Genomic DNA, 23,409 nt, shown 5'->3' with positions numbered 1-23,409 from the left:
AACGTCCTTTTTGAATTGAATCAATCAGGATGAAGACGGTATTTAAATCGTTCTGAAAATGTTTCAAAGTCTTCACTTTATTCAAAGGAAAAGCGAACCAAGACGCGGATTTTCTTAGCTGATTAATGTAAGGCAGTTGCCTGTTTAAAAGAGCTAATGCAGTAAACTCTGCGCGGTTCACTGATTGAGTTTCTGAATTATAAGAGATAAAGGGAGACAGTCGGGCCGGACTGCATGCGAGGGCGTCGCGTCAGCCGTGCCCGCGGACCTTTTATATAAGGCCGGCGCTCGCGGCCGGCACAGTCCCGATCGAGCTGCGCTTGCGCAGGTTTTCCTCTAGTGCGTGTTACCTCGACATGTCGTTCATCACCGCCCTTGTAAGTACCTTTTATTTATTGCATAACACGAATTAGGATGTATCAATATGTTAATTTCTAACTAAATAAGAATATGTGTTACTATATTTAAGAGAGATTATTATTACACATAAAGCAATTTTTTGGAATTATTCTAAAGGTTATAAATAAATAGATAAACTTCAGTTTTAGAATCGCGAAATTGCAGGTTCAGTTATGGATTTTCAACAATATACCCCATAATATATACGACTCTCTTCAAACGAATTTCTATTCAGTTCGTACATTCAGAAAAATTGTTAAATGATGTCGTAATTCATTATTCCTATTTTTTTAATTTAAACGCAATTCTAAGTAAGTATGACATCAAAAACTAAGTCCACATGTGATGGTTAACAAACATATTTTAATCAAACATAAAATATGATAAAATACAGTGTGAAGTTCGCGTACAATCGCGTGTACGCCGGTACAATAATATGGATAGGACTATAATTACATATCCGATGTAAACAGACCTCGTGTACGAAGTTCCTACATATTTAAAATTGCAATATTTTATAACAATATGTTAATAGAAGAAAATAGGTTTTGAATAAAATCATTAAATATTGTTAAAAATTATAAAGAAAAATTAACATTAAAACATTTTCTCACAACGCGTAAAAGTTCCACAAAGACGTCACCATAGACCTTTTAAATGTTCCGGGGTTCATCAAAGGTTTTAATAATGGAAAAAATACTTGACTGAAAGCGAAATGAAACTTAAATTTGTGACATCACGTACTACTGAAAGCTGATGATTTATTGTTCAAGTCTATCACACCAGCCAGTGCAATGATGAAGGAACTATAAGATCTTTTGCTCAACAAAATAAAAAAATGTAAGATTTGTCACCTTCAAAAAGCCCGTGCGAAGTCAAGGCGCTTCTGCCGCGACCTCCAACCAACGCTTAGCACCGGGAAAAATCAGATTACCATCACGGAAAACGTGACGCCGTCACATCTGCGGCCAACTTGACGAATACAGATTTAGTATAATTTAGACCCTGCCTCTCTATTAACTATGAATGCTTTTAAAAGCTAAGCTAAATTACGTAATGATAATATTGTAAGTAAGATCGTTTTCAAATTCGAATTACTACATAGCAAAATTAATTATTTTTACTTTCTATTCCTGTAGAACTTACACTGACAGAAGTAAAATGCCCGATGGTTTCCAATTAAAAAAATTAACGTAACATTTTTCAGAAGTTTCGCTTTACTCACGGTGATTAGGTATTGGTGTACAAGCATTTAAACTTTTTGCTGATCTCCTTTTTAAAGTTTTCATACCCATTACCCTCTCTATATATGTATGTATATATATATACATATAATATAATCAAGGAGACGTACGCGTAAGACGTTAATTTATAATTCAACAAAACTTACAGAGAACAGAATACTAATTACATTTTTATATATAACGTTCATAGGGATTCTCCTAATGTAATAGAAACCTGCCGCAGCAGTAGTGGAGTATAGTCTGCAGAATTTCGTGACCCCCTCAATATGGGTATCAAATGAAAGGGCTACACTAGTAAAACACGATGATTATGTCAAAATTTAAAATTCAAGATGGACGCCGTTTCAATATGGCGGACTAGGTACATATTTTTCCACAACCACCACAACATGGGTATCAAAAAACCGTTTAACTTAAATTTTTTTTAAATGTATTTATTCTCACAAAAATAAAATTATAATTGGATAAACAATGTTTTTGCTGTTTCTGTTAACTGTTAGACCAGTTAGGCAAATTAAAAGAGGATGAGAATTAGATGTAACATCATTTTTTTTTTAATTTCTTATTTTCGTTGCTGATATTTTATGAAAATCTTTGCAAGTATATGATACTGATCAATAAGAGATTTTTAATAGCATCTATATAGCATTACTAATACTGGTACTAAGATATCGTGTTCTAAATTCATAACGGTATGCATCTCTATGAACATTATTATTCCATATTTTTGATTTGACTTCACCCTTACGTTTTGACAATTTGCGCACGAACAACCACTATAAGACATTTCGCCCAGTTTTACTTTTTTCAGTTTTAAGGCCTTCATTACCGCGTTCATCGCTTGTACCGGTTTTTTTTAGTTATTCCTTAATACACTCCGGAGAAAAGAACATCGTCTTTTTGATAAATGCTACTATCGCACGTCGTGTTCTATAAATCTAGAAAATGTCATGCAAGAAGAATTACATTTTATGTGGCGACTAAACAATATCGGACATCACGTCAAACTGCGCCGTGTATACGACTTCCCGGAAGAGTCACAGTGCGTGTAAACCAGTATATCATCAAGATAAACGCTCCTTTTAAAATAAACGAAAATAATCCATAAAAAATAAACCAGTGGCTTAATTTTTTGAGTGACCATATCACGTCATCTCATGCTAGGCAATACTTACGGATAACTTGCCGTGGGCGGACACTGCTGTCCAGACACAACCCCACAGTGGGGCGCGCGCCTGTGCCTCCTGCGAGAGGTGTCCGATGAAGGTTCGTATTTAACTTCGGTTCGGTTTAGTTACCACCGCGGAAAGCTAGGTGGCCTGCAGTGATATGTTCGCGCATTCTGATAGATTCATTAAAATTATTGGACTCTGTTTTCATTTACATGATTACTTATAAAAAATAGTTTAATATTATGAAGAACTTCTTTAAAAATAATAAAGCTCGGGAATTAATTGCTCTAATAGTTATATTAAGGGTATAACACCCTAACAGTGACCACAAAAAAGTACTTGCCTGTCCGACACCTTTGGAAGTCCTCATAGCGCTAAGTTCAAAGATGCCTCAATGTTTCATCGTTCAAAGTTTCATCTAAATCCAGTTTCTACGAGTATTAAATTGGCGTCCTTAAGCATTCTTCTCATGATTTGCAAAACATAAGTAAATAGTTGTCTAATAACTGATCCCTAGGAGTTCAAAAACCAAGAACTATAGAACTACTAAAAGCAATAAATAAATAAATACTTCTTCAGTAAACCGAAGAAGTTTTTCTTTTTAAAAGACATTAATTTTTGAAGAAATATTAACATATTTTAGTTATGAGAAGTATTTTTTTTTCACAAAAAGGTATTCTTATTAAAAAAAAACATAATATATGATATCTCTGAAATCATTGACTTGTGGATAGGGTGTACCATACAAATATTAATTGTCAGCAAATGAACTATACATTCACCCCTTAAAGCTTTTTCACCTACAGCCAATCTACTTGTGTCTGTATTCCAAACAAATGAAATACCAAGAAAAAGATTTGTGTCGGAATACATAGCTAGGTATTGGATTAACAAATGCATAGAACGGAAACTTTAACAAGTTATTTTCCAAGTGAGCGCCTCGTTGGGCAACACGGTGGGCGGACGGTCGCGGCTGGCTGTGTCGGGCGCCTTCTGCCCCATTAGCAGAACAACTCACTTCCGCGACCTGACGCAAGAGCTGGCGCAAGAGCTAAAGTTATCAGCAACCGAACTATGGCCCTCCTCACAACCATCCACAGCATCACCCTTACTTAGCCACTTCATTTGTATTGACTCATAATTCCGCGCGGGAGGATTTTGACTTCAACTCAGGTTTATCCCACTTACTTTCCCCTGGATAACATGCCACGCCATAGTTGCACCGTGCCAATTATATATTTTTAACAACATTTACAATAGTAAAGAAAGTTATTATCATAAAATCATCATATATTTTGATCTCGAATTGACAAGATGAAGTGACAACAACTAGGCAATATAGCGCACAGAATAAATAGCTAGAGCCCTATGGACATAAGATGAACACCCACACAGTGGACGACGATCTTGTCAAGGACATCGGTCGATGCTGGATTCAGGCTTATTCCAACAGGTCGCGTCGAATATCTTTAACTAAAGCCTAATATTTAAACGGCTGACACGTTGATTTGCATCTGAAACTGAGGCAAGAGAATATAAAAGTGGCCTCAACAGATGATTGTATAAAGCCTACTTATACCAAAGAGCTGCTTCTGATTTTGAAATTAAATCCTTCTCAGCCAACTCGGAAATTGCAAGGTGGCCGGAGAAGTCACTCAGCTAACGGCATGTACCGCGATAAGCAAAATCCTCGGTTGCAACACATGCTCGCAGGCAAGTAACGACGTATACAGTCAGTAACAATTGTTTCGCACATCCCCAGTACTGCGGGGGTCTCAATCTTCGCACCCGCTGCGTCGACGTGCGTACCAGTACTGGAGGTAACCGCCGTATCTCTGCGTAAATCTTTAAATTACCCTTTACTTAGAAACATTACAATTTGCGTAAAACAACACATCAGAGGTCGTTGACTCAAGCTCATCCTATTTGGTCGCGATGTTGCCGGCGCACGGTGTCTCATAGGTAGTTGACCAGGTCAATGACCTTGGACATCGGATTATCGCGGAATAACAAACTAAGAGCGAACGATGTTTTGGTGCCTACGTGTAATGTTAATCAGGACACGTTGAACGCAGCGCTATGACAGGGCCACCCCGTCTGTTTGTTCTACCAGGATACAGCCCAGATAAGATCGAAACAAAGTCTATCTAAATAAATTATAGTTGTTGAGAGGATTCTCTCTCCCCTGCGTGGCAGTAATCCACCATCTTGGTGATTCCAGCTGGCGCATACGCTTTAAGGGGTCAAGCTTGTTCCACGCGGACTTCAAGTACATGCCGCATCCGCGAAGTGTTTCTTCTCGCAAAGAATCGCCTCTGATTGCGAATACGCGCCTTGCGGAGCGCTGTGACAAGAGCCGGGCAGCGAAAACACGATAACAACAGTTCCGCCAACATTACACAACCAAAAAGAATCAAGGAATGTCTCTTCTCTTGCCGGGAGCTGAACTTTGAGTACTACGTAAGAACTTTCCACGTATCGTCATAAGTCGCCAAATTGATGAGACTGTTCACCAGTTTTGCGCTTAGCAACACATTCGGATACTCATTGTGTTTATTTAATGTTTCGTATGTATCTATCTCTTATTTTTAGCTGTAGCACACTAATGAGTATGAGGAAATGATATACTATATAGGTGTACAGATTAATGTACTTATTATTTTAGAAGGATGAGTCCGATTTTCTATTAAATGTACCTAACTTCAAACGTTTGCGCTTTAAGCCACGTTATTTAGCATGTGTCAATCTGAATGGCTGATCACAAAAGAAAGTAAATGAACTGAATCATTACCAGTAATAACATAACAGTGTGTTACTGTCGACAATCGTACGGCGCCCGCTCAAAAGGAGGTTGGATGCCCTTGTTAAGGTCGTCGAAAAGGCTGAATGCTGGCCGCAGTGGGTACTATTGGAAATTTATAGGAGAGGCCCATGTCCAGCCGAGGACGTTCATCCTCATCGCAAAATCCAAGTTAATTGAAGACTCACCAACAGGTGACACGCCTGCTTATTAATAGTTCGTAGTGCAGGTGTTACGTCACGTCCGAGAGAAGGGGGACGAAGCGGGGAGGTGGAGAGGAGACGCACTTGCACATGTAGGTGAAGGTCTGCACGAGTGTTGCATACTGATGGCGGTTTGCGCACGCGCCGCCGCCGCACCCGCCTGCTCTCGTTTCGCTCAGAGAAGAACATCGTCACGAAGTCTCTATCTGTTTCTCCCACTCTACAAAATGATTTCCTCTTATCACAAGAGACCTTCCTTTATATACCTTCTTTAATATCACTCGTGTTTTACAGTGATCTTCGGTTGCTAACTTCAGCACGGTTTCCCGCCAGGCTCCTACCGTGGAGTAGCAGTGTCTTACCACGAGCGAGTGTTTACACCAGATCCCTGGACGTCTATACGCTATCGCCTCTTGCTCAAATAAACAATATTGTAAGCCCTATAGAATATGGTGAGGTCTGAGCGGCGGAGTCAAAAACCAGCGCGGCGAGGCCAAAGTTAGAAGCTGTGCTACAGTCGCAGCCCGCAGACTTGCCCCGTGACAATTTATTTCGACGTTAACATATTTCCTATTTTAGCCATTTTTTGTGTGACTATTGAAATCTACTTTTTTTAATTCATGTCTCATTTGATTTGTTGGATGTATATTTGGGATAGGCGAGGTCTTTTCTTTATCTAGAATTTATTAGTTCGATGTGCCGGTCGAAATTCCCACCGATTATAAAAGACTCTTCTCTTTGTGTATTGTTCTTTTAGTGTAAAAACTATTTCTTTCATAAAAAAATCAAAACAAATCAACATTGAAATGTTACATGCATCGCTCTGTCATAATACAAGTGCAGCCGAGTAAATATTCCCTTACGCATCTCGACGCATGTTAAATAGAGTCGTGATGCAATGCGCGCGGCACGAGCGCGCACGCGCCCGGCGCTGCGCCTGACCGCGCTCGCGATACACTCGCGGAAGTTCACTGAGATGTAAACGATCAGAGCACACAGCACACACCACCATTGCAATGTGAACTCTAGGTTTATCATTTTAAAGTTATTTTCTGCTCCAAGAGTTGAAGATTACTATATTTACGGCGACGAAGCTAGATTTTATTTATAAACATGTTTGCTTTACTAAATAACTTAAAGCGGAAAGAAAAGCTTTGACACCTAAGACGGAAAAAACGACAATTCGCAGGACAAGTAGTTTGTCCTCCAACAATCCATTTTAGCACACGGTCGGATATTCGGTGTCTTATCGAGAATAGTTTTATGCGGTAGTCAAATGCCGTTTGTCCGTCGGACTCTTGACAGTAAGGAAGCTAGATAGCTTCCTCAGGAGCCTGGAATAGGGTCGTTACATTATTTATTTCACTTGGATGGGAGTTCTAAGTTTAAGCGAAATAAGACAATAAAAAAATATCAAGGCAGTGATTTTAGTGAAGAACTGCGGCCCTCCACGCTGCAAAATTAGTCTAGTCAAGCAGTATACGTGCAAAAGTAACTCTCTGCTTTCCAACGCGGTAGAATAATGTAACGGACAAAAGTGAGACCATCGAAGTAGTTAACAAAAAACGAGCTTTAGGCAGTGCGCCACCAGCTCCTCAGGTTAACAGAGGCGAAACTCCAAACTAGACAAAACTTGACCCACAACAGACCTGGCAATCTGAAGCACTTGCACTGCTGCGATTTATGCTCTGGGAAATCCTTTTATAGCAAAATATTGACTGATACTTATCGCGTGAGTTATTCGCTTCGTCTATATATAGAAAATTGTTGATGTTCTTTGGTTAACATTGTCCATTTGTTTAAAATGTTATTATCTTCTGTTTCTCCCCAACAAACGTATACAGATAACGGAGATGAACCTTACACTTTGAATGCACCTCTAATACTTTAACTTTCACGTCTAAACACACGCAATTTTCTGCAGACTAACTTAAGTCATTAACTAGAGATTCCGAAGATCCGTTTGATAATAAAAAGTGAACCGCCCATAGTATTTCGACACAGATTTTAACAAAATATCCTTCGTAGTTCTCTTATGTGTCCGCCATTTTCCGATTTGTTAATGATATTATAATTCACTATAGATCATAGTCACTTTGAGTGCGTCGTGCGAAGAATACCCGAAGAGTCCTATTTAATAGTACCTGTCATCAAATTGAGCTCCTTGTGATAATTTTTTAGATGATAGGTTCTTTATTCTAATTGAAATATTACTATGTGAAGTAAAATGACTGTTCCATTCGAAATAATAAGGAGTGTTTGTATCTGTAAAATTCACACGGCTGTTTTTACACCTGCGGGAGTAATATTCCAAAGTTCCGAAGTCGCGCGGCGCACGAGTGATAGCTCTGTTGTACTTCAGCCGTTACTCAAAGTCCATCGTCTTTCAACAAAACTATTACAATGGCGTCGGTGGGTACTTTATTAGAGTCTATATCTCACAGTAATCAGAGTCTAAGCCTTTGTTTGTTACAGTTTAAAATATTATTTCCCTTTTTTCTTCTTTTTACTGAATGTCAGTGTTTACTCGTACTTATCGGTGTCTTCTCTTAAACTGTTCCTTAATGAAACTAAAACTTATTTTTTTATCCTTTTTATGTTTAATTTTTTGTCCTGATTCAGTTTTATAATTTTTTTGTTCTCGGCATGGACTTAGCACTTTCACAATTGCTCTTCTTGGTCCCTTACTCGAGGTTCGGAGACGCGGCGCGTTGGCATTCCGCTCGCGTGCCCGGCCGGCCTTCCGCCCCGCTGAGGCCGCGCCGCGGAAAACGTAACCGCGCTCTGACGTGGCAGCGCCTCTGCCTGCTCCTCGCGACCTCTTGTTTGTTTCTCTAACCGTTTATACGACCCGTGTCCCGTGTCTGTGTAGCACTGATAGTCATTTGTTGCTATGAGGGAACGGTGTTACACCCGCTTGTACAATTAACAATGAAATTTTTCAGACACAAGATACTACATATACTCGCAAAATATTTCATCTTTTGAGCGATAACATATATAGTAAAAATCACCTCATCGTGCCATTCATAAAACGAGAGACTGTCGGAACCCTTTATGGTATTATTTCCTCGGGTGTACAAGTAACCATGATGTCATCTTCATCATTATCAAAATATTGTCACGATGACCTTGCAATGTTAACGGCACTTAGTTAACGGCTCGTGGCCCAACAGCCGAAAAGTTTTCAAGTTCTTCGATGTTCGAAGACCGATTACAGACCTACTCTACACAATTCAGCTACTGCTCTTATGGAATGGCAGGTCGCTGTGACATTGGTTGCGTGGCGTTCTGGGTGAAGGCCTATTACTTATTTAATTCTGTGCAGTTGATGACATGAGCATGGTTGTTGCAGGTCGCCGCGGGCGCGCTGTGCGTGCTGTCCCGCGCCGCCCCGCCCGTGCACGCGCCGCGGTACTTCGCGCAGCCGGCGCGCGTGCAGCAAATCAGCCCGTTAGTATCAAACTTCTCTTCTGCAGTATTAGTCGCTGACGTGGCCTTAAGGACATCATTTGGCCTCGGCGACTCCTATCGCTTTGCGCAGACGCATGCGCAGTACCCGCGATACTCAGGAAATTATTCGATGGACAGCTAATGACTAGATAAACGGTGTTTACTCATAGACATCTACAGATTCATCGCGATAATGACAGCACAGCGGTAAAGGTGTGCAGACCTCTTAAGAGTAACTAAGGTCAAAGAATCTTTTCTTGAATAAGCCTTTACTATTGCGACGATCGTGTATTATCTTTATACGCGCAACATTTTACTTGAGATTGTTCCTCCTCCTGGCCTCGTTATCATCGTTGCGAAGGCTCGTGATCTCCTGGACTGGATGTGAGCTTCACCTTAATAACACTTTGCCGTCTGTTCCTTTTTTCGGCATAATGGAGCACGGCTTGAAGTTTGGCGTACGATCTACAAAAAGCAAGTAATGGTATAAAGTTTAGTTTTTATTTTGAGATCGCGTGGTATCATCTCGTTGGTTGGTGTTAGTATTTATGAGTGTGTTAGTCGTTCAATTTTAAGTCCAGCTGAGCCCTACTGGTAACCGTTTCTGTTGCAGACTGGACTACTACCTAGACAGCCCGGAGGTTGCGAACTATTACACGGTTGGCCAGCAGAGGCAGGGTGAGTGCGCAACACGCAACGCGTGCACACAGACAGACACAGCACTTTCATAATTAATCTAGATCAGAAGAGAACCAGTCATCAAGTCAATCTATGTCATTTACTTTTCAGCTACAAACGTCATTTGTGCAATCTGTGTTATTTACGGTTCTTTTTAAACCGTTACTATTATTAAATTTAACATTTTTTTGCACACACTAATTTTTTAACCTTATTATTGTAAGAAAGTAATGGATACTAAGCGGACCGACGACATAGTAAAGATCGCTGGAAGCCTTTGCCTTGCAGTGGGCTGAAAAGAAGAAGACGGATAAGTATTTCATGTGTTTACATTGTGCAAGTTGCTCGCTTTTTTTTAAATATTGAAGAGATGCAACTTGTTTGTGGACACAAAGATTTAAAAAAATAGTCATCTTGTCACACGATAGATACCCACTGCAGGGAATACGCCTCCTCCAAAAGTTCGACACAATTACCGGCCTAATGCTGCTCGTAGCTAGCGACTTTGCTGAATGCGCCAGTCCATTTAGTGACTGCCTACTTATGCTAATACATATATATCATTTGTATTTCGTATTTGTGTCGCAGCGGAGGCGGCGCCGGCGCGGCTGGAGACGCTGGAGCCAGACAGCGAGGTGGAGCTGCTGCCCGGCGCGCAGCAGCCCCCGCCACAGCCCCAGGTAGGGTAACACGCGGCGCACCCCCGCACCCCCGCACTCCTGCACCCTCCCCCCTGCACCCCCGCACGAACTACGCGCGACTTGTGCCACATAGCAAAGGAGCTGCGGGCAAACGACAAGCCTGGACCTGAGGGTTTGGTTAGCACACTATCTCAAAGAGATGACATGAATTCATCACACGAACTTTTTCAAAATCATAAAATAACTTTTGAATATTGCGCCATCTATCGTCATCTCTAAGTACTGCTTCAAGCATGTGGTGCAAAATATTATATTTTAGCGTAATGTTTCATTCAGTTGTTACTAGATAGAAGCCGTACACATCGAGCTTCACGATTTATCAGAACAAGTTAAAGCCTTAACCGATGCATAACAAAAGAAAAAAATCAATGTTTTAGTATATTACTAACTATTTTTTTCTTTACATATTTAAACAGATTAAAGTCAAAATTTTCCAGTTTAACAATATGCTTCAAAAAATTACTTGTCGAATTATTCTTTAAAGATAATATTATAATTTCAGACCCCAGTGGCGCCCAACATTCCCGGGTTGGTTCCAGGACAGCGCGTGTTCATCGTACATATGCCAGTCCCGGGATACAGGTGAATCTTTGTTACTCTGACCGGTGAAAAGTGACAACATATTATCATTATAAATTGCCAGTAATTGAAAAAATTTTCATAGCTAATATTTAAATTGCGATCTCACTTGTGGTATCGTCAAAAAAAACTTTCAGTTTTCACATCATTATGTATGTCAGTACATTTTAAAAATCTTGCCCCATAGCGCCGAGGCGCAGCGCAACTCGGGGTTCCACTTAAAATAGTAACTCCTGAGTGTCAGTAGTTTTTAATAGGTCTGGTTAATCACGAGGTTATTCAACGCTCTTGCATTTTCAAATTTAAAGTGCTCTCGTGAAGTTACAGCAAGTTTCTTACTGGTAATATTCACAAGAACTCGATCAAAAGAAAATGGAAACTAGCGGCCCGAGCCGAGGCTCAGATTTTATAGTTTTGGGGGGGAGGGGGGTCTGGAAAAATTAATGGCAATGAATAAACAGAATTTTACATTGACGATAATATAAAAAGTTCTCTTTTGGTGTGGTTGTGCGCAGGCCCGGCACCATCGGCGGCTACCAGCCCGTCTACATCGTAGCAGCCGCCCCGCAGAGCAACTACGCGACCGGTACGTGACCCTTCAACCTGCTTGTCTGTAACGCTGAGAAACGCTCATGCGCGATGCGGCACCAATGAACCAGCAGGTTAACATTGGAATCGGTTTTTAGAAGACCGCGCAATATGCACGCATGTGGCACCAGATGTGGAATCAAAAGGCACACAAGACACACTGCTCAAATACGAAATACTGTGTCGTTTCTGCCCTAATACTCCGGGCAGCAGCGATAACCGCTGGAGCCTCAAGGTTCTGGAGTAGAGAACCACAATCCCATTGGAAGACCTTGTGAAAATTGTCGGATGACGACGTTTGCTGGCCGTTTCTAACCGGCTCTATGGGAAATTTATAAGAAAGCCCATGTCTCATGTTCTTATGAATGTAACACTTATGCGTGACGTGCGCGGTGCGTTCGCAGGGCTGCAGCCCGGCGTGCTGGTGGACGCGGCAGGGCGGCCGCAGCTCGCTCCGCCCGCGCCCTTCGGCTACTGGCCCGCGCAGCCGCTGTACCGCGTGCCCGCAGGCTACCCGTAAGGAAATTCTTAACGTTACTGTTTACTTCTTTCTTCTCTGACTTACGATCAACCTTTCCATTAGACGTCAGTTGCTTAACTGGGTAGAGTAGGTCCACAGTCTGCCTTCGAACGTCGAACAATTAGATAATGTTCCCGCCGTGGGCCCACGAGCCGGCAGACGCGGCGCGGCCTGCCCACTCTCAGTAGTTGGACGGACGCCATAGTTGCGGTCGCAGAAAATACCTCTTGGAGATCTTTACATGACGCATATAGCTTGCAGTGGGCATTTTCAGCTGACGTGATGGTGATGGTGGCAGCCACTAGTTACTGAAATATTATTTTCCCCTTTGGATTTCAAGGAGATCACCACTTGTGTGTGTCACATGATAAATTGCATTAAAACACAATTATATCAAAAAAATAATTTTTTTGATGTCCCTTAAATGTACTAACGTTTCAAACGCGCTCTGGTTACAGACCAGTTTTTTTGGTGACCACTTTGAAAAACAAGCGAAATGTTTTTCTTATTTTCAAGCTGTAATAAGACTTAAAACTTCTTTACACTATACTATTAGGTTAAATTGTGGACTTTTTGTAATTAATTCAAGACATTATAATTCTAAGTCGTGGAAGACTTTTATTTATGAAAGTTTTCTTAACAAAATTTATTCAAATGTATGCATTGTCTTCAATGTAATTTCTGCGCCGCAGCCACAGTATGTGTATCAAATAAAATACATGTATCCCTATGTGGTCCACTCTCCGGAACAGTTCTTAAAGTATATGTTTCTTGTTTATGGTCAATACAGCTTCTGTAAATTATGTACGTGGTTATTTATTTGGTTTTTTTTTATGTTACTGTGCGTCAATTGAAGTTACTGAACGCCTCTGTACTTCACTGTACGCGAGTGTACGCGGGTGTACACGACTGTACGCGACTAATTTGTGTACAGGGCGCGGGCCGGCGAGGGCGCCGCCGCCGCGGAGGAGCCGCAGCAGCGCGCGCGCCCGGCCGCCGCGCCGCTCGCAGGTGAGGCAGCTCTTAGCAACTGACGCGGGGCGCAGAACTCTTGTGGGTCGTGCCCAGCTACAGCTCGCTCCGGACGCGGTGCGACCCGCACAGAAACCAAATGGAATTCACGATTACTTCGTACTAAAGCTCTTCACAAGTTGTTGCAATTTTTTAAAATAATTGCTCTTTATTTTTTATTGTTTATAACATCAGTTATTCTCCACTTTCGATCAGGCACGGTAATCATATCACTGCTACAACATCATGAGAAAAATTCCAGAAAAGCCTAACTTAATAAAAGGTAACATCAGTATCTTTGTCGTGAAGGTCCAAAAGACATTCACTGGAGGCGGGTCTCTTGTAAGGCTGTTGCGACCGAAGCTCGCTACAATTGCAACACGGTGCACAGCGGTTTGTATATCTAAATCCTAGTCAACCCCACACGACAACGAGGACTTGCAACAGTCAGAATGGTGTTAAAAGTCGACGCACGCCCACATTATTTGCAGGCTCTAACTAAAACTTAAAAAACTTATTTTTGGCAGAATTATTGCTTTACATGCTTTTGTATTTGTGTCGCTCTTAGTTTTATATAGAAGTTCATTATATGTCGAAACATATTTTATTCTAATTTTACTATTTCACAAACATATGGGTCTCCAACCTTATGTCCCTGTCACTTCATATCAAAATCATTGAAGTGCGGCTTTATTAAACAACCGAGCCGTTCCAGAGCCGGCGCTCAACTCCGGCCCCAAGTCTTCGGCTGACGCATCCGAGAGCAGCGAGACCAAAGAGAACGACGACCCGCGCCCAGCGCCCCGCGCCGCCGCGCATTAGCCGCGACCTGCGACCCCGCAACCCCGCAACCCCGTGACCACGTACGCAACTCGAACGTGCTATTTTTTGTCATCACTTTGTGATATTTGAATTCAATTCATATTATTTTTCCTGTTCATACTACCCAGTAGAATGCCGCATCAGCTACTGTCATATCGTATCAGTAACTTCCCGCCGATGCATCGGTGCACGCTTACGGCTAAAAGCTGTTCAATTTACTTTGGACGCAGCAGCGAGCCGACGTCGTGTCCGCGGAGCGCGGGGTCCGGTCGCGGTTCGGATTGTACCTGATTAGCCAACGATGAGATGTAAATAAAAGAATGAGCTGCGAGAACACCGCCGCCTTGCTTATTGTACCCGACGCCTTGGCGTTGAGTCACACCCAGCACCGACCCTACTCATCCCATATAAAGACTCACACACGCTTTATTTCACGATTTTAGAACTTTGACAATAAACCCATAGAATCATGTTAAACCATATAAGTAATTCGGTTTATAAGAATACCTTTAGTGAATTTTAAGAAATAAAATCTAAAAGCGTAAGGTCCGGAACGGTGGCCGCTGTAATTCTGTCGATCAACGATACCAATCCGCGGGTACATAAAACAAGTTTAATTACGTTAATATTAATCGTTCTTCTCTTATGTGAATAAATGAGCAGTAAAGTATCCGGGCAGACCAGCGGCATAGTGAAGGTGTCGGCAAGTCGCTGGATGTGGGCAGCCTGTGGACCTCTAGTGGCTAACACGATGTTATTGATGGTGAAAGGTTCAATCGTGACATTGAAGAAAGGAAATTATTGAATCGTAGTAGAGATACCAACTTAGGCAATTAAATCTAAACTGTGTACAAAAAAATACCATCAGCTACTTATGAAGCTATTTGTATTAGCTGCTGTAAGTTTTATGTTAAATTTTCATCGCCTTATACCTTCACTAAACTAAACTACACTAAACATACGCACAATAAAACCACAAAGATACTCAACGTCAACCTTTCACCGCCTCTGCGAGCTCCCGCCCACATTCTCAGCGCACTGTTCAACCGCACCGGCGGCCTGCAAGCTGCAACGGAAACATTGCAGACACCGCGCGTCGACGAACCATCTCTTGTCAACTTTACCATTTCGACTTGCCAAGTGAGGACATAAACGCAAGTTGTATATAACATAGCATCAGACAAATAAAACTCGAGTGAGGCTTCAGCTATCAAATTCATCATAAAATCAGCAAAGATACGGTAACCAAAGAAGTAACATAATGGTTCCAAGAATTTGTTAACTATCTACTACTACTACTACTAGCAGATCCATGGAGAATTCTACTATAAAAATAGACTGGCCATACGCAAGCCATGGGTTAGAAATCTCAAGGTAAACGTAAATATGAAAAATTCCGAACAAACGAGTTGTCGCACCGTGCTGGAGAAATGAAACGCTCATTCGTATCGATTTATATTCGTATATTAGGTAATCAAAAACTTATAGAACCTTTACCCGCGCCGAGAAAAATGACAATTATCATGTTTTCGGGACCTACTCTCCTCAATAAAATATAAAGCGGCAATGCTTTGCGTCCTTTATTTAAATAATAAATTGTGTGTTGAATATGCAAACATACCCTTGACGAACAGCGAAACGAAAATCCAAAATAAAAAGGCTGTTTATACCTGCAGAGGCTGCGTGTGCGTTAGCGACGGATAAAGAGGCAGCCAAACTGCGCGACTGCTGGGGGGGCCAAAATAAAGATAAAAAATACTATTTTTTTACACAATTCTTTTTTGACTAATTTAGATTTTTAGCCTTGTTTAATATTTTATTTAATTTGCAGCAAATTTGAATGTTCTTGTATGAAAGGGCACCAAATTTTGATTTACCCGTGGCGCGCGTAAGCCTAGAAACGTTCCTCTCCTGACCGCTCTAGCCATGTACATTGCAACGACAAAGACCTAAACGCCTAACAAGGAATATATGAGTACACAAATTGCGCCATCTGTGCACAGCTGTGACAACTAATCTCTCAAGGTCGAACTAAATTTGCAGAGAGTTAATTGATTGATCGTTTGCATTCGTGCCAGCCACGAGTGGGCTGGTGTACGGAGGCTAACTAAGCGACAGTTGCACGCGGCCGGTGCGCACCTGGAACCGGTCGCGCCCGCAGCGCCTGCGTTGGCATGGAGCAATAAATCCAGCGCCGCGCTAATCGCACGCGCAGGCTGTGCGCCGCACCCGCCGCCCGCGCGCTAATGATCTATCGCGTCTACCGTTACCGTCCGCCCGCTAACGGGCTCCCTTCCTGTACGATCACTGGGCGCGATAAAACATATGGACATCTGCAAACAAACATGTCGCTGCAGCCGCTGCAGCTGCTGCCAAGCGAATGTCGGCCTTGACGCCTCTGCGCTAACGTCTCTCTTGTTCAACACGTCCGCAAAGTGATAACGCTATGGAAACCGCTATGACACAATCTGCAAATTGGACAAATTATGTCCGGGCGGAGTAATTGAGCGGCATCGCGAGTGGCGACGCGCACCGGCGGACTCCGCGGATGCCTGCGCCCCGTACTGGTCCGCGCTTATATTTCCCGCTTGGGTATCCAGGCCCTGCCATAAAGCCTTTTGATACAAGTCTAGTAAAAAGTTTCTATAAATATTCCATCCGCATTGAACTCGAACCCAACCGGACGAACACGACAACCGCAGCCCAGCTAACAGTGACTGAGCGACGTCTGCGAATGAAGTAATTGCCCAAAAACATTCGCCACAAAAATACATTCGTACGGAAATTGTTATTTTGTTACATAGCAACACTGAGACGTTTTTGCACCCGCTCCAATAATCTACACACGCTGCACAATCCTTCGAACACTTCATACCATTTTTTATCATTGCATCAATGTGAAATGATAACAGAGGAGTGAAATAATAGATTATTTAATAACTTAATTGATGATTTTTGAAAATTAATTTGCCTATGGCTACTCTGAAATATTTTCAACAGACATGTTAGTATTTTAAGTAAGTAGATAAAGTCTAATATATTCTATCTAAAATATATTTGTATAAAAATAATGATTTTAAGGAACTCCGTTGTGGCCCTCAACTTTTATCTGGAGTATGTTATTACAATCAATTAGGCATCCGTCAGGCGGTCGGACACAACAATGCGATGCACTGCAATCGCTTTCATCGCCCCGAGACATCGTGGCCATATCTCATTAGCCTACTTGCTGCTCTCCGCGCACAAACTGGAGCGCGCTCGTATTGCTCATCAGATCTTGCGCCGCGAGGAGATCTGTCGCGCGCTCCATTTGCGGACAATCACTGCACGGTACTTTAAATCGCAAGACAATCCCAAAAGTCATTACATGTTGTTAGCTTGTCATGAAGAATACTGAGATCAATATCAGCACAAATGGAGAAGCTCGTTCTCGTCCGGAGAAACGTCACAGCAAGTGAAGTAAACAAGTAGAACAATACTTGAAATTAAATGAACAACTATCGAAAACAGATATCCCGCTAAACCACAATCTAAAATTAATATTCAACCTTTAGACGCTAACGCTTTTCCAACACAAATTTGCTTAAACAATGCGCAGCCCCGCGACCGAGCGGCCCGCTCGCGCACGAAACGAGGACGAAGAGTTCGCAATTCGTTCTGAACCATTGGCAACGGCAATCAAACTCAATTGCCATTCCATCGCCGGTAATTGTCCGCCGCGGCCCCGCAGCGACCCGCGAGAGCTTTTAATCGAGAACGTACGGCCGCTGAGTGCGACCCCGTGACCCATTTCCGACACGCGACCCGCGGGGCAGGCGAAAGTCGACGTCGGACGAAACGATGACGTCACAGGTAAAGGAGCCGCTCGCAGTAACCGCCACCAACCTTACACCTTAACTTAAGCCCTGTTTAGAAGGTTTCTAGTGCGCACAGATATAGAGTTGCTTACCAAATGTACCGTCTTGCACTTCATCATGTTCTTTATCAAAGATATCCGCAACATAAATACGACGACGCAGCCGCTAATCTCGCCGAGTCATGACCGAGCCCATGAAGACGGAAACCGAAAGGACACCACTAATAGCAATCACAACGACGATGCGCCTGGGAACAGCACCGCGCGTCTTGTCGGTCACCTGCACCTGCCGTAGCTGTAAATGGGATTAAAGGGCGGGTTCATCTCCTGGAGCGTCCCGCGGAGCACAAGCGCGGCATGCGGCCGTGCGGAGGGCGCAGGGACAAGGGGGCGCGGGGGGGAGGGAGCGGTAGCGCAGGGCCGGTGACTCACGTGGATTAACGCTTCCGCGCGCGGCGAAAGGCGCTGCAGGCGCCGGCGGCGCAGCGCAATTACGATCTTTTTGCCGAAGCACCGTTACACGGGGCTAGGCGCGCGACCAAAACGCAGCGCACGCAGTGCACGCGCACACGCCGCGCCGGCCGCACGCCGCCTGTACGCCGCCTGTACGCCGCCCGCCATGCCGTCGCCGAGCCCCGCCCCGAGCGCATTGGCACTCGCGCTGCTGCTGGCGCTGGGCGCCGCGCTGCCCGTGCGCCGCACGCTCAGCTTCAACATGTTCGTGCTGCGGCCACAGGACGGTGCGCCCGAGCGCAGCATACTCGCCACTGACGGCCTGTCGCGCTTCGGACCCGTCATCGAATACCTGGTGCAGCGCGTGCAGGGCCTCATGTCCGTGCGGCGCCCGCCCGACTCCGCCGAAGAGCCGGACAGCGCGCAGGAGTCGCGCGTGCCCGGCCTCGTGGTGCGGCCCTCCGCCACCAAGCCCGGCACCTTCGACGTCGAGGTGGATGTGCTGATGGACGACGGCCAGCCCCCCGCGCCCGCCTGACGCCCGCCCGCCCGTCGCCCGCCAGCCAGCTGCTTTATTTATTCGTTTGCTCTTGCCATACTGTTGTATTTAATAAATTAATTTATATTTTATACTTTTGTTCGTGTAGCACGTCTTTATCCGTCAATATTTTCTAGCAATACAAGGTGAAAGTTCTTATTTGAAAGTTTCGATCTTGAATTATGCACATAAAAATAATATAGTAAAATTAATTTAAATCGATTTCACGGTCAATTATGCGGCAAAAATGTGAAAGCCTTTTATTACACATCCGCGACATTTTTGTTTCGCTCAGTCTTTTTAAGGTTCTCGCGACCAAACTGAAAATGTAAATTTCATGTACTAGCGGTTGAGCATGTATATAAAATTTAAAATACTGTCAAACTGAAAAGTGTGTGCAAGTATTCAGCATTCCATGTCTAGCGCACGACACCAAAACTGTAACCACAGTCTGCGGTAAGTGTTGCCAGGTGTTGACAGGTGTGGTCGCAGCGCAGCAATCAATTAAACTTGCAGCTTGACCTGTTGCTGTAAGCCGTCCAACAATGCGCCGACATCTCACGAACCAGTTGATAGCCCGCAATAGCGCGCTGGTGGCCGCGGGCGTGATTAAAGCGGTTGTGTTACACAGAAGTAAAGCGTAGCAAAATTTCACACGGAACCACACTGCTAACGCGGAATAACTCAGCTGATCTTTTAGGCCGTCTTTTGGCCGCAGATTAGGTGACACGATTGTTTTCTATAAGTTTTATAGAAAACAATCGTGTCACCTAATCTGCGGCCAAAAGACGGCAACACACACAACAACACAACAACACGGAACAGTTGTTCCAACGAAATATTACTACGAATTGAACGAGTTAAAATCATATCTTCTTGACGATCGGATCTAAATTACTTTAACCATAAGCTGCGTCCGGGTTTCGCTTTTCAAACTGGCAACAATTCCCAGGATTGCTGACGTGCCGAGCGACCAGCGTCTGTAGGAGCTGTTCGTGAATCAAAACAAAGGTCTTCTCTCAATCTTCTCCTATGAGAAGTGTTATATGTGCACAAAGCGGTGCAGCTAGCAATTTAAAATGCACCGCAGTAGAAACTACGATTACCTTGCCTTTTTAGTTTCTGATGAGACTTTTTTCTCAAGAAAACTGGCTCACAGGGCCAAGGGAAATAATTCGATATTAGCAAACGATCGAGATGAGGTTCATCAATATTTTAGGCGAAGTTCGGTCACTCCACGGCCCGTCGGCCTGAACAACCTGCTCAGTCTTTGCTCTTTCAACGACAGGAATTATGTACGGTCTTTATTTTTGGTAAGAGCAATAAGTCGCTTGCTGTTAAATCCGGAGGGAAAGGCTGTGTGGACAGGCAGTCATATTTTGCCAAAAACTAGGGAATCGGAAGAGACAAAGGAGGAAAAAATCGATGGCCCATTTTCCGGTTCTTCGTCTCCGTACATCAATTCTCAAATGTTGTAGTAAGGCTTAGTGTATTCGGAGTTCATAGTCGCTGCCTTGGGATGAACTCTGATCACACTCGTCGGTTTTTGAGGTCGGGGGACGCCTCGTCCTTTGCTCACCTTCGACCGATTCATTCTCGCTTGTAATCGCGCACACCACTTGGAGACAGTGTCCACAGTGACCACACGATCACCACACAATAATTTTAACATTTCATCAGTTTTTTGGCACTTTTTGCAACTTAAAACAAATTTAATCTAATCGCGTTGTACAAAATCCACGATGCGCGACAAATACATGACAAATGTGAGCTCACTCTTCTAACTGCGGAAGCTGATAGACAAGTCGCAACTTATTCGAATTCGCTGCGGGTTATCGCAATAAATCGGACTAACGAATTTACTCATTATGGACGCAAATACAGTATTTCTTGGTATGGAAATTCATTCACCGATTTTTGATTAAATCTCGTACATACACAATCTGGTAAAATTGTCACGCCTCCTACTAAATTTCTCGAAGGAGCCCACAAATTTAGTGAAAAGAAACGATGCACTGAACTTGACATCAACAAGTGATGTAATCCTACGCATGTTGAATAATTTTTTTTTTTTTCAATTTCAATTTGATACTCTCCTGAGGCTCGGGAGCAGGTTTGACCTCTCCGGCATCTTCGCAGCGTCACAGCAACACGAAACCGCTTGATCTTATTGTCTACGGTCACCTTTCCCGTCACAATTTCTTATATTCGGTACATCGCATCGCTGTTGGCATCGTCTGGCAGGTGCATTATCTATTTAGTCCATTCGAATCTCGATCAGTCCTTTTGATGTCTTTGTATACATTGCGCTGAGGATATACGAAACACATCGCCGTTCCCGTTCTGTGTGTCCTGACTGCGGTTGCGCACAACGGGGGACGAACGTGATTCTGTTCCGTTATTTGTCCGCAACAAAGACGCGGTAACAACACGTCAAATACACAAATGGTCAACCAGGTTAATGCGGTAGCAGCGCTAGTACGGAGGTGTGGAATGGGTGAAAACTTTCCTCGAGTTTGATTTAGTACCCATTCCCTGACATTGAACGGACCTCCGTTTGAGCGCGGCAACTCCTCCCACCGCCGCACCCAACCACACGCTACAAAGAACTCACAGCGTGTAATGATTGTTTTGTTTATTATAAAATACTTACGATAACACTCTCTCAAACGATGCGAGTAAGAAGAGCTACAGCTATCATGATACACGGCCACCGTGTTGTAAGTTTAAACATTTTAAGCATTCTTAAATGCAATCGTGTTTAGACATTCCATCGTGCTAGTTCCTTTGCATCTGTTGCAGACAAAACAATCGTTAAACAAGTAAAATTGCTCTGCGCTTGTTCTTGAGATTAATAATAAGCAAGCCGCATAGATTCTACTTCTAATAACGTTTGTTAGTTTGATACTCTATGGAAATATTGGAGCAGGATGTAAAGATATTTCTCTGTTCGCGCTACAGTTTCACTGACCTTAAGTTCTTTACGAAATACACATTACAACTCAATATCGTCAATCACTCGTCAGCTTAAAAGCACAACTACTGCCTTCCTTACCTTCAACTACCTTTTATGTTCCTCTGGAGATCGGCGAATCTCGCCTCGTCTCAGGGCCCAGCTCTTCAACTCAGAGTTCTGGGTAATGGAGGAGCCGTTCTACGTCATTTCAACATATAATCACTTGGGAGGACCCGGCAAATTATGAAAATCTGAATGATAATGTTTTATTATCAAATGTATTGCTAAGAAAACTTGAAAATCGTTTAACCTTTACCAATTTGTAATCATAAAGGCACACGAAAGTTTTTATGAAGAGAAAATAGAAACAGTATAAACTGCACGATAAATTAAAATACTCGTACCGTACAGTCAAATATTAACGACAAAAGAAACGAAAAATCGCGAGTAAAGATATAGTAAAACAATGTCGTTTACCGTAAAGAATAATGATCAATATACAAACTCATAGTTAATAAATTCTTGAAGTTTACAAAATAGAAAACTCATTTTTGTAACAAAATAATAAATCAATAAATAAAGTGATCACTCTTAAATGGATCTTATTTTTTATTCAAATAACGCCTGGCCCATAACTTCCGAGAGCGCGGGGTCCGTGCTGCTGTTTGCGTCGCAATAAACAACTTATTTATGACATTAATCGAGCCCGCAGTAAGCCTCACGGACCGCACTCGGTCAAGTTTGTCGTGACATCTGCTCCTTCCTTTTATTCTCTTATTTATTTATTTAGAAAGTAGGTTCAAGTCTCCGTTCCGTTATGTATAATTATGATTTATATAAACATAAAATATAAATAATTCCATAACAATACAACCGTCAGATAAAACTTGTATTATAATAGAGACGTGTCTAATGATACAAAAAGAAAAAAATACATATTGTATGAGGAATATACAGCTGTTAATGAAAAATGAATTTCCTCCTGTGCACTGACTCATCACGATGTCTCTGGAGCCATAAGGCTTCGTCGACGTTGTCGTTTTAGACCAAACCGCCTACTGCAAGAGACAGACAAAGGTATCTATGGGGGGATGTACCGCTGTCGTCACGCTTGGCAGCCGAGTTGGCGATTTGAGTTCGGTAATGTTGTACGCAGAAGACGCTGTTGTCCATCCTCGCGGAAACTTGTTTGTGAACAATGACAATCCTATATAATTAATGCGCAAAGTGTGAATCACACAAGATTGTATGCAGGGAATCAACCCCGCGACCTGCAATCGCAAGTCTCAGTCCCCTGTCGCGGGCTGCTACTGCCCTTGACTGGGTTACCATAAGGCTTTGAGACTTGAAATCTAGAAGGAATATTCCTTTCGTTGAGTAGAAGTCAACGAAGAATTTTATTGCAAACGCTTAAGGGTTGAGGCGGCGCTCATCAA

The 23,409-nt window shown here is 42.9% G+C and overlaps 1 protein-coding gene across 1 annotated transcript; it reads left to right on the top strand.

Annotated features, from left to right (window-relative positions):
• Window positions 1-309: 309 nt before the first annotated feature.
• LOC137931240 (uncharacterized) lies at window positions 310-14,365 on the top strand. The gene is made up of 9 exons (XM_068774663.1): window positions 310-377; window positions 9,174-9,271; window positions 9,885-9,949; window positions 10,538-10,629; window positions 11,153-11,232; window positions 11,745-11,815; window positions 12,222-12,333; window positions 13,272-13,348; window positions 14,064-14,365. The coding sequence occupies exons 1-9, from the start codon at window positions 357-359 to the stop codon at window positions 14,168-14,170; spliced, it is 723 nt and encodes a 240-aa protein (XP_068630764.1). The 5' UTR covers window positions 310-356; the 3' UTR covers window positions 14,171-14,365.
• Window positions 14,366-23,409: the final 9,044 nt, after the last annotated feature.

This window comes from Battus philenor, unplaced genomic scaffold (genome assembly GCF_028537555.1).
Source record: "Battus philenor isolate CCGP_79_NKW_IND1 unplaced genomic scaffold, ilBatPhil1.0.hap1 SCAF_7, whole genome shotgun sequence".
Classification (NCBI taxonomy): Eukaryota; Metazoa; Arthropoda; class Insecta; order Lepidoptera; family Papilionidae; genus Battus; species Battus philenor.
Note: the sequence above shows the minus strand (reverse complement) of the source record. Positions and strands in the feature narration are given on the sequence as shown.